The sequence below is a fragment of the Eurosta solidaginis genome, chromosome 2, assembly GCF_040869045.1.
Source record: "Eurosta solidaginis isolate ZX-2024a chromosome 2, ASM4086904v1, whole genome shotgun sequence".
Taxonomy (NCBI): Eukaryota; Metazoa; Arthropoda; class Insecta; order Diptera; family Tephritidae; genus Eurosta; species Eurosta solidaginis.
The window spans coordinates 241,664,599-241,680,457 of NC_090320.1; the positions used below are offsets into that span (position 1 = coordinate 241,664,599).

General features: G+C 36.8%; 1 protein-coding gene across 1 annotated transcript in view; it reads left to right on the forward strand.

Moving 5' to 3' along the window:
* Positions 1 to 2,769: 2,769 nt before the first annotated feature.
* The window catches only part of LOC137240736 (uncharacterized), a 52,721-nt gene continuing 39,631 nt past the window's right edge, over positions 2,770 to 15,859 (forward strand). The window contains exons 1-3 of the mRNA XM_067767370.1: positions 2,770 to 3,058; positions 3,528 to 3,849; positions 4,853 to 5,039. Coding sequence (XP_067623471.1) covers positions 2,994 to 3,058; positions 3,528 to 3,849; positions 4,853 to 5,039 — 574 coding nt within the window. The 5' untranslated portion in view covers positions 2,770 to 2,993. The remainder of the gene's footprint in view (positions 3,059 to 3,527; positions 3,850 to 4,852; positions 5,040 to 15,859) is intronic.

Consider the following 15,859-nt stretch of genomic DNA (forward strand, 5'->3'; position numbering starts at 1 on the left):
AGGCAGATGAGATTTCACTGAGAGCTTTTCATTGCAGAAATGCACTCGGAGTGCTTGCCAAACACTGCCGAGGGGCGAACACGCTTAGAAAAATTTTGTTCTAATTGAAAAACCTTATTTCTAAAATTTTGATGTTGCTTTGCCTGGGGTGTGAACCCAGGGCATTCGGTGTGGTAGGCGGAGCACGCTACCATTACACCACGGATGGCTTTTATTTACAGGAAAAAATAATAATCAACGTGAAGGACAAATCAATTGAGAAATCAGTTTATTTTTTTTTTTTTTTTGTAAATGGAGTCCCAGAGGTAATCGAATTAGGCTCTCCTATGTATGTATGCTCATTAAGAGTAAAGGATTAGTATTTTTTGATTATTTGTCATACATTCCATTACTTTTTCGGTATGGCCAACTTTTTAATTTTGTGCAGTTAATACCATAGAATTGACAGTTGTCCCAATAGCAGCAGAGCTTACTTTTACTCAATACTAAAATATATATAAAATTAATCCTCCCTCCTTTGTGCCCATTCGTGAAAATTATACTCAAAAATAAATTCCCACACAAAATATATTTTCCAAACATTGTTGGCGTGAAGGTGGAATAAGCTCACGATCTCTTCAAAATAGCAGAAGACGAAAAAAAGCTACAAATGCCAAATAAATTATATATAATTTTTAAAATTAGTAACAATAACAAGTAAGGAAGGCTAAGTTCGGGTGTAACCGAACATTAGATACTCAGCTGAGAGCTTTGGAGACAAAATAAGGGAAAATCACCATGTAGGAAAATGAACCTAGGGTAACCCTGGAATGTGTTTATACGATATGGGTATCAAATGGAAGGTATTAAAGGGTAATTTAGAAGGGAGAGGCCATAGTTCTGTGGGTGGACGCCATTTCGGAATATCGCCATTAAAGTTGACCACGGGTGATCCTATAATGTGTTTGTATGATATAGGTATCAAATTAAAGGTATTAATGAGGGTTTTAAAAAGGAGTAGCCCTTAGTTGTATATGTGAATGCGTTTTCGAGATATCGACCAAAATGTGGACCAGGGTGACCCAGAACATCATCTGTCGGGTATCGCTAATTTATTTATATATGTAATACCACGAACAGTATTCCTGCCAAAATTCTAAGGGCTTTTGATTTCGCCCTGCAGAACTTTTTCATTTTCTTCTACTTAATATGGTAGGTGCCACATCCATTTTACAAAGTTTTTTCTAAAGTTATATTTTGCGTCAAAAAACCAACCCAATCACCATGTTTCATCCCTTTTTTCGTATTTGGTATAGAATTATGTTTTTTTTTTCATTTTTCGATATCGAAAAAGTGGACGTGGTCATATTCGGATTTCGCCCAATTTTAATACCAAGATAAAGAGAGTTCAGATAAGTACGTAAACTAAGTTTAGTAAAGATATATCGATTTTTGCTCAAGTTATCGTGTTAAAGGCCGAGCGTATAGACAGACGGTCGACTGTGTATAAAAACTGGGCGCGGCTTTAATCGATTTCGTTCATTTTCACAGAAAACTGTTATAGTCACAGAATCTATGCGCCTAGTAAATTTCACAAGGATATGTAAATTTTTGCTCGACTTATGGCATTAAAAGTATTCTAGACGAATTAAATGAAAAAGGGCGGAGCCACGCCCATTTTGAAATTTTCTTTAATTTTTGTATTTTGTTTCACCATATCATTACTGGAGTTGAATGTTGATATAATTTACTTATATACTGTAAACATATAAAATTTTTTTTAAATTTGCCTTTTAAATTTTTTTTTTAAAAGTGGGCATGTCCGTCATCCGAATTTGGGAATGTTTATTTAGCGTACATATAGTAATAAGAGTAACGTTTCTGCCAAATTTCGTCATGATATCTACAACGACTGCCTAATTACAGCTTGCAAAACTTTTAAATTACCTATTTTTAAAAGTGGGCGGTGCAACGCCCATTGTCCAAAATTTTACTAATTTTCTATTCTGCGTCATATGGTCAACCCACCTACCAAGATTCAAAGCTTTATCCGTCTTTGGTAATGAATTATCGCACTTTTTCGCTTTTTCGAAATTTTCGATATCGAAAAAGTGGGCGTGGTTATAGTCCGATTTCGTCCATTTTAAATAGCGATCTGAGATGAGTGCCCAGGAACTTACGTGCCAAATTTCATTAAGATACCTCAAAATTTACTCAAGTTATCTTGTTTAGTAGCGTACGGACGGAAGGACGGGCATGGCTAAATGAATTTCTTTTTGCGCCCAGATCATTTTGATATATAGAAGTCTATATCTATCTCAATTAGTTTATGCCGTTACGGAATACCGTTATGCGAACAAAATTAATATACTCTGTGAGCTCTGCTCAGCTGAGTATAAATATATAAGTATTTTTGAGAGAACTAACCATACCTTGTTCTCAGAGAGCTCAACACTCACCACATAAATTTTTATGTATTTATGTTTTGAAAATTTGTGAAAACACCAACTAGAAAAGTGGCTGGCTAGCCACCTAATGAACGGAGAAACTGGCGCCGATATCATGGGTGAGTTTATGGCCAACTATTAAACCGTCAGAAAGCTCAGTACCAAAGTATTCATCTAAAATATGACTATCTGCAGTCGACGTAGTGTGGTATGTACTCGTACAAGATCGGTATATTTGTGCGTATAGTCTTCATATCTTTCATCGTATAGATCGTTTGAATCACAACATCGCCTTTGACTTCGTCGTTCATTTGAGATATTCGTCTGTCGCGTTTTTGAATTAATAACATGTATATGTAAAGCCTACTGAAATGATCTGTGATTTGTTCATATAGTGTCAGTAGTATTGAAACGGTCGGTGGGCATCCAGCATATTTTTCGCTTAAATTGAGTGAAATTCTCCGTTGATATTCTTTGGTGCTTTTGTAAAAAAAAGTGAAAGTGTAGTTGTAGTTAAAAAATAATTTTGAAAAACAAACGCACAAATATTAAATAAAAAAAAAAAAAATGGCTGAACAAAAGAAGGCTCCACTACTCAGGAAAGAAGAAGATTACATTAAAGCGATAGATGGGTGAGAAATTGTGCAGGCTTTTTTTTGTGTTAATATTTTAAAGAAATTTTTATTTTTATCTAATAACATTTTAATAAACGTTTACAATTTTCTTATTTACTTTTAACTTAATTTAATTTTAACTTTTATTAAATATTTTATTTATTTAATATTATAACTTTTTTCAAATTACAATTATTTTATTGTTTTTGTTTTTATCGGCCTATTGATAAATGATTCAAGGTTCGATTCGAGCTCAAGGCTAGAACAATAATTTTTTTTTCTAATGAGATAATTATTGTTATTTTTTAATTTTTTTTATAATTGAAAAAATAACAATAATTAACATTAGAAAAAAAATTATTATTCTGACCTTGAGCTCGAATCGAACCTTGAATTACAATTATTTTATTTATATTTTTTTCTTATTATTATTTTTTTTCTTAAAAACTGTAAATAAAATATTTTTATTTTAAAAAAATCTACGCAGTTTTTTCACAAAAGAGGATCAGGTTGCATTGTTGCTGGATTACGATGGCACATTGGCTCCCCTTAGCGAAGAACTCTCTGCCATGCCCAAAGATACTGAGATCAATATTAAAAAATTGGCTGCTAACGATAAAGTTTTCATGGTTGTCTTCTCTGGACGGGATTTAGCTGAAATCAAGAATCATTTAAAATACCCAAATGTGGTTTATGCTGGTAATCATGGTCTGGAAGTAGAGTACCCGTCAGGCAAGAAATTCAAAATAGAAATGCCAGAAGAACTTTTGAAGAAACATCAAGCATTGGTGGATGAACTGAAAGAAAAAGTAAGCTAAAGAGTGTGAAGATAATGAGAAAAAAAAAAACAAAAAGCAGAATCAGAAAAAATGTAAGGTGTGGTCGAAATCTAATAGTGATAGATCATGTGTTGTATCTTAGTTGAGAATGGACATTCTTTGTAGAATATGAAGTCCAAGCTTTAGTAGAATATTCCCCATATTAAAGAAGATAAAACTATAGTATGTAAATCTTACTTTTTGCTTTCTAATCCTACCCTAAAATCATCCCACCAAAATACACCAAAAGAGCATTACAGTTGTTCTTACAACAACAGCTCCCGTCAGTCAGATCATGGTCTCTTTTTCCCTCTTTGTATTACAGGGGTTATATACCTACGAAAAGCTTGAAAACAAAAATCATGAAACATACATCACCTAAACTCAATTTAGTTATGTTCAAATAAATACTGAATATGTAAATTTTCAAATTTTTTTGTTATGGAGAATCTTAATGACTAATCATCCTCCCTCCTCTCTCGTTTAATTCCTCTTCTCCCTTTTTCTCCCCATCTTCCTTTCTCTCTTTCACTCTTATTCTTTACGCTATGGAAAAGAAATGGAATAAATACAAAGTAATTGAATAAATATAATATATCTCTGACTCTCCCTTTATTTCGCTCACTCCCTGACTATCTATCTCGCTCTCTATTTCTTCTAATTAATTTGAATCACTCAACTAGAGCAAATTTTACATAGTAATATATATTTGTTTCTCTCGATCTCTTATATCCTCTTTTACGGACTACTTTTTCTTATAAAAATTTATTTACATTTTCGAACTTTCTCGAAGAAATTAAGAAAATATAGCAAAAAAAATTGCTTAAAGTCTCTCACTTTAGCCTCTCATTCACATTTTCGCTCAATAATATTTTCACTATCTCTCTTTTTAGACAATCGTTTTCAGTAATATTTACTCTTCTTACAATATAAGAGATATTCCGTCACTCAATAAAGCTATATACTGCTAATTTTTAAAACCAAAACTTCACAGGTCGTCTTGCACGGTGCTTGGGTTGAGGATAAGAAAATTTCCGTTACCTACCACTACAAAGGTGTCAATGATAAATTGAAGGCCAAATTGATCGAAACTGCTAAGGGTTTGATTCAAAGCCATGGTTTCCAGCTTATTGAAACTCCATACGCTCTGGAAGGTAAACCACGTGTCAACTGGGACAAAGGTAAGTTAAAAAACAAAAAAAATTCGTATAAAAATGTTGTTGTACGTCTAGAAAACAAATTTTTAAAGTTGAATATATGGAACAGGAGTTGACAGCAGATCCAACTTTACCAGAAAGAATTAATTTCGAACTTTTCGAAAAGAGCTTTATCGCCTCCTTATATGCAACAACCGATACCGCCGTGTTTTTATCTTATTATCAGCTTAGTATCGACAGCGACAGCTTAGTATATCAGCTTAGTTATCGTCGAGTTAACGGCTTGTTATCAGCGAGTCATCGCCTTTTTAGTTAAATCCGGGTTATCGATTTTATAGTGAAGTTTTGTTGGTATCTGTTTTATAAAAAACCGAAATGTCGTCGATAACAAATAGACAACACGCCGATAACAAATTTGTAACGCTCCAATAAAAAACCGATAGCTTTTCGATATCAAAATGATTACTTTTTGATCATAGGTCCATAAATTTTAGATAACATGCCGATAACAAATTGATGAATATGCATGAGCAGTGACTTAAATTTTGAAAATTTTTCTTTCGTTTGTTTTTATTCGCCACTAAAAGCGACTGCAATTCTCAACTAGTTATTGAAATGCTCTAAAGACATAGTTCAAAATTTGTATCACTCATCGGGGGTTTTTCAAAGCGAAATGAGGTGGCTCAACACGCAGGGAATATCTCAGAGTCCAAGTGCTCGCATCCAATAAATATATATATAAGGTGTAACAGGTGTCTGGCATCTTCTGTTCTTCTATAGGAACAAACAAATAAAATACAGTTTAAAAAAACTAAAACAACACGCAAATATGGTGTCGTTTTAGTATCAAAAATCCACTTAGATATTTGATGTTGATAGCACTGGAGCACAGAGGATCGTTTCTCTGCTATTAAGCACAACTCGTTTTGACGCCCTTGCCCCGAGTCTTCAATTATTGGCGCTAGCTGGATTTAACTCTCCTTTGCGCGCCTAGCCTAAACAAGCATACATACAAGTGAAGCTAAATATAAGTGTTAATAAAATATACAGTCCACTAAAATAACAATTAATAAAATTATAAAAAAAAACTATTCGCCCTTCGAATCATCAAAGCTTAGATACAACTATAGCTCGATTTCAATTCGCCAACTGTGGGACTCATTTTTGCATCTAAGCCACCTGTGAGTGATGTGAAATTTGGACACCAATGAACATTCCTTATGCATCTAATAAATTTCATAAGCAGCGGAGACTTAAAAAAAAAATGTAAGGCGCGATAACCTCCGAAGAGATCTAAGGCCGAGCTTCTCTTCCAATTTGCGTCGTGCTCCTCTTGATTTTTCCCTACAAATTGGCCGGACGGGACCTACATGTTTTATGCCGACTCCGAACGGCATCTGCAAGGCAGATGAGTTTTCACTGAGAGCTTTTCATGGCAGAAATACAATCGGAGCGCTTGCCAGACACTGCCGAGGGGCGACCCCGCTTAGAAAAATTTTCTTCTAATTGAAAAATCTTATTTCTAAAATTTTGATGTTGCTTTGCCCGGGAGTTGAACCCAGGGCATACGGGCAGCGGAGACTTAGTCATAGCTTTTCAGAGAAAGTCTATCAGATGATCATCTATTAGGCACCTATTTAAGTAATTTTTGGTGAAAAGTTCCAATTCAGAAGTATTTCCCCTTAAAAAAGCTTTTCCGAAATTAGTCTTTTGAGTTTAAATGAGTTATGACAACCACGAGTTATTAAAGGTAATTTTCAATTCTACCAGGAACTGTTTCTTGTTCGTGATTTGTTTTTGTTTTTTTTTTGTCGTACTATTGTTTTATCGCGACAAGTTCTGTTTCGGGAACGTGCTACTTGCTGAAGACGCCGTGACCTAAAGAGAAAACAACAACCGAATTACTTAGTTAGAAATTTCATATATCATATCAAATATATATTAATTTCTTTAGACAATTTTCACAAAAGAAGCCAAAAGCGCCTAAAATCTAATTGATTTGTTAAACTGAATAACAAAGGATGCCAAAAAATAAGAACAAAATCAACAGCTGAAACACAACACATCAACATAGAAACCAAATCTAAAACTAAATGTTTTTCCTGCTCAAATTTTTTAAAAGCTACTCATATAACCAACCGATCGTTTATTTATGTACCGTGACAAATTATGGCAAATGTTTAAGCATAACATTAAAACTATTTAATTTTTCGAAATTTTCTTTTGCCAAAAAACCCTTCAAATCATCAGTCATTTGTGTGCAGGTAACAATGTTTATGTTTTTAGGTATTTAAATAAAGATGAAAATATTTGCTTAGTAATGATTTTTAATGAATAAATACGAAACAATTAAGGTTTTCTTATATTGTGAATAGAATTTTTGTGTGAATCATTCCTGAAAATAGTTTTAAATTATAGAAAATTTCTTCGAATAATTGGGACCTTACATATATTTTGTATTATTTGATTGAAATCACCTTAAAATATCGACTAATAGTTGACCTTTTGATAAGCGAAAGCATAAAGCGTTTGAGAATTAGATACAAAATAAATTTTTCTATTATTATTACCTCAAATAATTGCAAAGACGCCTAGAAACAATTTCCAATGTAAATTTGAACAAATGTTGTATACTCTCTATCGGGGCTTTTAGAAGTATAACAAAATTAAAGTCGGGTATACATATGCGTTTGGCATAGCTTTAGGGATGTTCCATCGTCACGGGTCGGACATTTGTACGCAATATTTCATATTTGTTGACGCATTCTGATAAAAGAAGGTGAAGATTTCAGGTTCTAATAGTTAAGGGTCTTAAGATTGAATCAGTACTGTTATATAAAAAAAGCGCACAATATCTCAGTATATATATGCACGTTTTAATAAGCTTTATAATTGCTACGGGGGTGACAAAGAGAAGACGCTATCCATTAGGGAAGCTATCTTCATATATAAAAAACACGTGTCACACAATTGAGGCCAATGGACTCCTAAACTACTGAACTGATTTTGAATTTGTTTTGCACCCCGTGTGTATTTTGATCTAACTTGAAATATAGAATAGGTGACTGGGTGACTAGGGTTTCGAGATATAGGCCAAAACGTGGACCCGGGTACCCCTAGAGTGTGTTTATAGAATATGGATTTCAAATGAAAGCTGTCGATGAGTGCTTTAGTAGAGGGTAATTTTCATACCCCTGGGTGACTTGGGTCTCGAGATATAGGCCAAAACGTGGAAATGGGTACCCCTTGAATGTGTGTATAGAATATGGATATGACATGAAAGCTGTTGATGAGTGCTTTAGTAGAGGGTAATTTTCATACCCCTGGGTGACTAGGGTCTCGAGATATAGGCCAAAACGTGGAAATGGGTACCCCTAGAATGTGTGTAAAGAATATGGATATCAAATGAAAGCTGTTGATGAGTGCTTTAGTAGAGGGTAATTTTCATACCACTGGGTGACTAGGGTCTCGAGATATAGGCCAAAACGTGGACCCGGGTACCCCAAGAATGTGTTTATAGAATATGGATACCAAATGAAAGCTGTTGATGAGTGCTTTAGTAGAGGGTAATTTTCATACCCCTCGGTGACTAGGATCCCGAGATTTAGGCCAAAACGTGGAAATGGGTACCCCTTGAATGTGTGTATAGAATATGGATATGAAATGGAAGCTGTTGATGAGTGCTTTAGTAGAGGGTAATTTTCATACCCCTGGGTGACTAGGGTCTCGAGATATAGGCCAAAACGTGGAAATGGGTACCCCTTGAATGTGTGTATAGAATATGGATATGAAATGAAAGCTGATGATGAGTGCTTTAGTAGAGGGTAATTTTCATACCCCTGGGTGACTAGGGTCTCGAGATATAAGCCAAAACGTGGATCCGGGTACCCCAAGAATGTGTTTATAGAATATGGATATCAAATGAAAGCTGTGGATGAGTGCTTTAGCAGAGGGTAATTTTCATACCCCTTGGTGACTAGGGTCTCGAGATATAGGCCAAAACGTGGACCCGGGTACCCCATGAATGTGTTTATAGAATATGGATACCAAATGAAAGCTGTTGATGAGTGCTTTAGTAGAGGGTAATTTTCATACCCCTCGGTGACTAGGATCTCGAGATTTAGGCCAAAACGTGGACCCGGGTACCCCAAGAATTTGTTTATAGAATATGGATATCAAATGAAAGCTGTGGGTGAGTGCTTTAGCAGAGGGTAATTTTCATACCCCTGGGTGACGAGGGTCTCGAGATATAGGCCAAAACGTGGAAATGGGTACGCCTAGAATGTGTGTAAAGAATATGGATATCAAATGAAAGCTGTTGATGAGTGCTTTAGTAGAGGGTAATTTTCATACCCCTGGGTGACTAGGGTCTCGAGATATAGGCCAAAACGTGGAAATGGGTACCCCTTGAATGTGTGTATAGAATATGGATATCAAACGAAAGCTGTTGATGAGTGCTTTAGTAGAGGGTAATTTTCATACCCCTGAGTGACTAGGGTCTCGAGATATAGGCCAAAACGTGGACCCGGGTACCCCTAGGGTGTGTTTATAGGATATGGATATCAAATGAAAGCTGTTGATGAGTGCTTTAGCAGAGTGTAATTTTCATACCCCTGGGTGAGTAGGGTCTCGAGCTATAGGACAAAACGTGGACCTGGGTACCCCTAGGATGTGTTTATAGAATATTGATATCAAATGAAAGCAGTTGATGAGTGCTTTAGTAGAGGGTAATTTGCATACCCCTGAGTGACTAGGGCCTCGAGATAAAGGCCAAAACGTGGACCCGGGTACCTACCCCTAGAGTGTTCCCGGCAGGTAGTTACGACATTTATGTGTTTATAAAATATGGATATCAAATGAAAGCTGTCGATGAGGGCTTTAGTAGAGGATAATTTTCATACCCCTGGGTGACTAGGGTCTCGAGATGTAGGTCAAAACTTGGACCCGGGTACCCCAAGAATGTGTTTATAGAATATGGATATCAAATGAAAGCTGTGGATGAGTGTTTTAGTAGAGGGTAATTTTCATACCCCTGGGTGACTAGGGTCTCGAGATATAGGCCAAAACGTGGAAATGGGTACCCCTAGAATGTGTGTATAGAATATGGATATCAAATGAAAGCTGTTGATGAGTGCTTTAGTAGAGGGTAATTTTCATACCCCTGGGTGACTAGGGTCTCGAGATATAGGTCAAAACTTGGACCCGGGTACCCCAAGAATGTGTTTATAGAATATGGATATCAAATGAAAGCTGTGGATGAGTGCTTTAGCATAGGGTAATTTCCATACCCCTGGGTGACTAGGGTCTCGAGATATAGGTCAAAACTTGGACCCGGGTACCCCAAGAATATGTTTATAGAATATGGATATCAAATGAAAGCTGTGGATGAGTGCTTTAGCATAGGGTAATTTTCATTCCCCTGGGTGACTAGGGTCTCGAGATATAGGCCAAAACGTGGAAATGATTACCCCTAGAATGTGTGTATAGAATATGGATATCAAATCAAAGCTGTTGATGAGTGCTTTAGTAGATGGTAATTTTCATACCCCTGGGTGACTAGGGTCTCGAGATATAGGTCAAAACTTGGACCCGGGTACCCCAAGAATGTGTTTATAGAATATGGATATCAAATGAAAGCTGTGGATGAGTGCTTTAGCATAGGGTAATTTTCATACCCCTGGGTGACTTAGAGTCTCGAGATATAGGCCAAAACGTGGAAATGGGTACCCCTAGAATGTGTGTAAAGAATATGGATATCAAATGAAAGCTGTTGATGAGTGCTTTAGTAGAGGGTAATTTTCATACCCCTGGGTGACTAGGGTCTCGAGATATAGGCCAAAACGTGGACCCGGGTACCCCAAGAATGTGTTTATAGAATATGAATACCAAATGAAAGCTGTTGATGAGTGCTTTAGTAGAGGGTAATTTTCATACCCCTCGGTGACTAGGGTCTCGAGATATAGACCAAAACGTGGACCCGGGTACCCCAGGAATTTGTTTATAGAATATGGATATCAAATAAAAGCTGTGGATGAGTGCTTTAGCATAGGGTAATTTTCATACCCCTGGGTGACTAGGGTCTCGAGATATAGGCCAAAACGTGGAAATGGGTACGCCTAGAATGTGTGTAAAGAATAAGGATATCAAATGAAAGCTGTTGATGAGTGCTTTAGTAGAGGGTAATTTTCATACCCCTGGGTGACTAGGGTCTCGAGATATAGACCAAAACGTGGAAATGGCTACCCCTTGAATGTGTGTATAGAATATGGATATCAAACGAAAGCTGTTGATGAGTGCTTTAGTCGAGGGTAATTTGCATACCCCTGAGTGACTAGGGTCTCGAGATATAGGCCAAAACGTGGACCCGGGTACCCCTAGGGTGTGTTTATAGGATATGGATATCAAATGAAAGCTGTTGATGAGTGCTTCAGCAGAGTGTAATTTTCATACCCCTTGGTGAGTAGGGTCTCGAGCTATAGGACAAAACGTGGACCTGGGTACCCCTAGGATGTGTTTATAGAATATTGATATAAAATGAAAGCAGTTGATGAGTGCTTTAGTGGAGGGTAATTTGCATACCCCTGAGTGACTAGGGCCTCGAGATATAGGCCAAAACGTGGACCCGGGTACCTACCCCTCGATTGTTCCCGGCAGGTATTTACGACATTTATGTGTTTATAAAATATGGATATCAAATGAAAGCTGTCGATGAGTGCTTTAGTAGAGGGTAATTTTCATACCCCTGGGTGACTAGGACCTCGAGATATAGGTCAAAATTTGGACCCGGGTACCCCAAGAATGTGTTTATAGAATATGGATATCAAATGAAAGCTGTGGATGAGTGCTTTAGTAGAGGGTAATTTTCATACCCCTGGGTGACTAGGGTCTCGAGATATAGGCCAAAACGTGGAAATGGGTACCCCTAGAATGTGTGTATAGAATATGGATATCAAATGAAAGCTGTTGATGAGTGCTTTAGTACACAGTAATATATTATTCCGAGACGGACTGGGACTGAGGCTCGGAGTGGGACTGGGACTGGGACTGGAATAAAATACATACCACCCTCTGGGACAGGCAATAAGGGGTGCAGAAAAATAAGAAGAAATTGAGAGGAGAGGAAAGAGATAAGGAGGAGATTGAGAAAGAGATAGAATGAGACGAAGATGGAGATAGATGAAGCGAAAAAGACTGAGGAGGGAGTGAATAAAAGGATTAGGGAAAAGTGAAGAGGGGGGGAGGGCAGATTCAGACGGAAAAAGCTTATTAAAATATATGCAGATAGGCCAAATTTAGGGCAGGACAACGTCTGCCGGGTCTTCTAGTAAATTATAAAAACTCTGCAAATATATGGAAGTAGCTTGTATTGTTTAAATACTTTAAAACGAACATTTAGGGAATCCAATAGTATAAAAGAAACAAATTTTTCTTAAATGATTTTATTGCTGTAATTTAAAATTAAGTGCCACGAGTGGGACATGTTCGAATGAAAAACGCTAAATGAACTTGTTAAAAACAAACAAAACGTCTTCTGCCATTCCTACGTCATCATACTGTTTCAACTGTATTTTGGCCGGACTTGGCTCCAGCACACAACGCTGTGTCATTCAAAGTTGGTTCGAAGATAAAAATTGTTCATTATGTTAGCAAAATTTTAAATATGCCTGAGTTGCGGCCATTTGAGCGATACTGGGCTGTGATGAAAGCAAAACTTTCGAAAATAGGGAAACCAATAAAAAACGTTACAGAAGTAAAAAACAAAAAAAAATGTGGCAAGTATTAAAACCGTTGTGCAAAATTTGATGCGCGGAAAAGCGCGGTTTCACGGACAGCAACGAGTAAATTAATAAAATTTCTTTTTATTGCTATAAATATGTATTTCCATCCTAACAAAAATAAAAGTACAAAGTAACTGTTAGTATTTTTTATTTTGCAGAACTTTTTGTACCCGTCGTTTTTGTTCTATTTAACTCGTATTTCGGAAGAAAGACTTAAAAATAATAATTTCAGGAAAAAATAATACCCAGCAAACATTATGAGTAATAAAAGGGTATTAAATGAGTCCTAAACTTGAACGTTTGCGCTCTTCATGAGCTCATTTATGAGTCCGAAGTAAACGAATTTCCCTACTTGCAATGTTCGTCTGATATGAACGTAATTTCATATATCATATGAGGGTGAATAGGACTAGAACACTTATTGACGTCACAAATAGCTCATTTTCGACACTTATTGGTCTCCAAAAATACTGTTTTATGACGACTTTCAGAGTTTTATATGATCCGTGTGAATGCGCTTTTTTGCCTCTTAAATGACGCATAATTTAAATTGAAATTATGACATAGGGATTAAAAATAGTGTCTGAAGATATTTGTTAGCAAATCGAAGAAAATGGACTTGTATTTATACGAAAATATGAATGTCATTTTTTAACGGGTAGGGCATAAAAAGGAACAAATTCTACGGGCACAATAAATCATAATAGTTATGTGAAACAGTTACACCTTTCAGAGGCAGAAGGTTTAATCTGAACGGCACCAAATAATTGTAGAAAATAGTCCATTTCGACACAAAACTGGAACCTTTTTTTACTATATAGTTTGGCAAGGTTATGTGGAGAATAGAGTGGAAGGCAGTAAAAGAAGGCAGCCGAATGGAGTGGAATGAAGAACAGCGGGAAGAGCAGAGTTGCATTGCATGAATATTAGGTCGGGTCGATTTAAAAATCGCTCATTGCTCTGTGAAAATCGTATTCTAGGGATCAAAATAAGAAACTTTGCCGAAGCAACCATACCTCTAAAACGAATTCTGATGTCCCCCCCTTTGGGTCGAACTTTTGGGTAGGGGCAATTTCAATTCTACCTGCTGTGTCTTGTGGTGGCTTAAAAAAAACAACACAAACAATTTTACGATCTGCAATTGTGTCACAGTGATACCTTCATTTTTTAAAATGGTTGAATAAAAAACTCACACAACTATGTTTACGACATGCAAATGCATCACAGTGATGCCTTGGTTTTAAAAGGGTGTTGTAAAAACGCTAATTTCTAACAATTTTTTTTAATTTCTTTTCTATTACTAAGTTAAATAAATTTTTTCATTTACATATGTTCTGACTAAATAAATTTCTAAAGAGAAAAATAAACTCCAAAAAGAAAAAACATGGGCATTTCAAAGTGGGATTTTTCAAAATTTGCCCCCACGACCCAAAGGGGGGGGGGCATCAGAATTCGTTTTAGAGGCATGGTTCCTTCGGCAAAGTTTCTTATTTTGAACCCTAGAATACGATTTTCACAGAGCAATGGGCGATATTCTTACCTCCCCACAAATCGACCCGGCCTAATGAATATGCATACCTTCAATCCTTGTTTCAGTATTGCAAAGCTCATTTTCGACACTTAATGGTCTCCAAAAATACTGTTTTATGACGATTTTCGGATTTTTATATGATCCGGGTGAATCCGCTTTTTTGCCTCTTAAATGACACATAATTTAAATTGAAATTATGACATCGCGATTAAAAATAGTGTCTGAAGATATTTGTTAGCCAATCGAAGAAAATGGACTTATATTTATATGAAAATATGAATGTCATTTCCTAACGGGTAGGGCATGAGAAGGAACAAATTCTAAGGGCACAATAAATCATAATAGTTATGTGAAACAATTACAACTTTCAGAGGCAGAAGGTTGCCAGGCTGTCGAAGAAGCGTGAGCCCAGAAATCTGAGCTTTGTTCTTTGAAGCGCCGGACATCGGCAGAGAAAGTGGTAGATCGACTCATCTTCCTCCTCATCCTGACAGCTTCTGCAGAGGGAGCTTGTTGGTATTCGCCACCGTCGGAGCATTGGCGCGATAGCACAATGACCTGTGATAACGCCCGTAAGTACCCTCACCGCAGATTTGTTCAGTTTGAGAAGGAAGCTGGTGTCTTTCCTATCCAAGCATGGCCATAAGGACCTTGAGACTTCGCAGTCAGCCCTATTGATCCATAGCAAGTCCGTTCTCGTAGTCGTCGATTCTCTCTAGGAGATAACTCAGAGGCGTTCGGACGGAGCTGTCCACCTCACTTATGTCTAAGTCGGAACCTTTCCTAGCCATCTCATCCGCGAGTTCATCCGCATGAATATATTCTGTATGTAAAGCACGCTGAGTATAATAATAAATTCAAATAAAATTTGCAACTTTCAAATCTTATAAAAATTTTTAAAAATTTTGAAAGTAAATAAAACAAGTAAGGAAGGCTAGGTTCGGGTGTAACAGAACATTACATACTCAGTTGAGAGCTGTGGAGACGAGTAAGGGAAAATCACCATGTTGTAAAAAGAACCTAGTTCTATAGATGGACGCCATTTAGGGATATCGCCATAAAGGTGGACCAGGCCTGACTCTAGAATTTGTTTGTACGATATGGGTATCAAATGAAATGTGTTAATGATAATTTTAAAAGGGAGTGGGCCTAAGTTCTATAGGTGGACGCCTTTTCGAGATATCGCCATAAAGGTGGACCAGGGGTGACTCTAGAATTTATTTTGTACGATATGGGTATCAAATGCAAGGTGTTAATGAGTGTTTTAAAAGGGCGTGGGCCTTAGTTCTATAGGTGGACGCCTTTTCGAGATATCGCCATAAAGGTGGACCAGCGGCGACTCTAGAATTTGTTTGTACGATATGGGTATCAAATGCAAGGTGTTAATGAGTATTTTAAAAGGGAGTGGGCCTTAGTTTTATAAGTGGTTGCCTTTTCGAGATATCGCCATAAAGGTGGGCCAGGGGTGACTCTAGAATGTGTTTGTACGATATGGGTATCAAATTAAAGGTGTTGAGTATTTTAAAAGGGCGTGG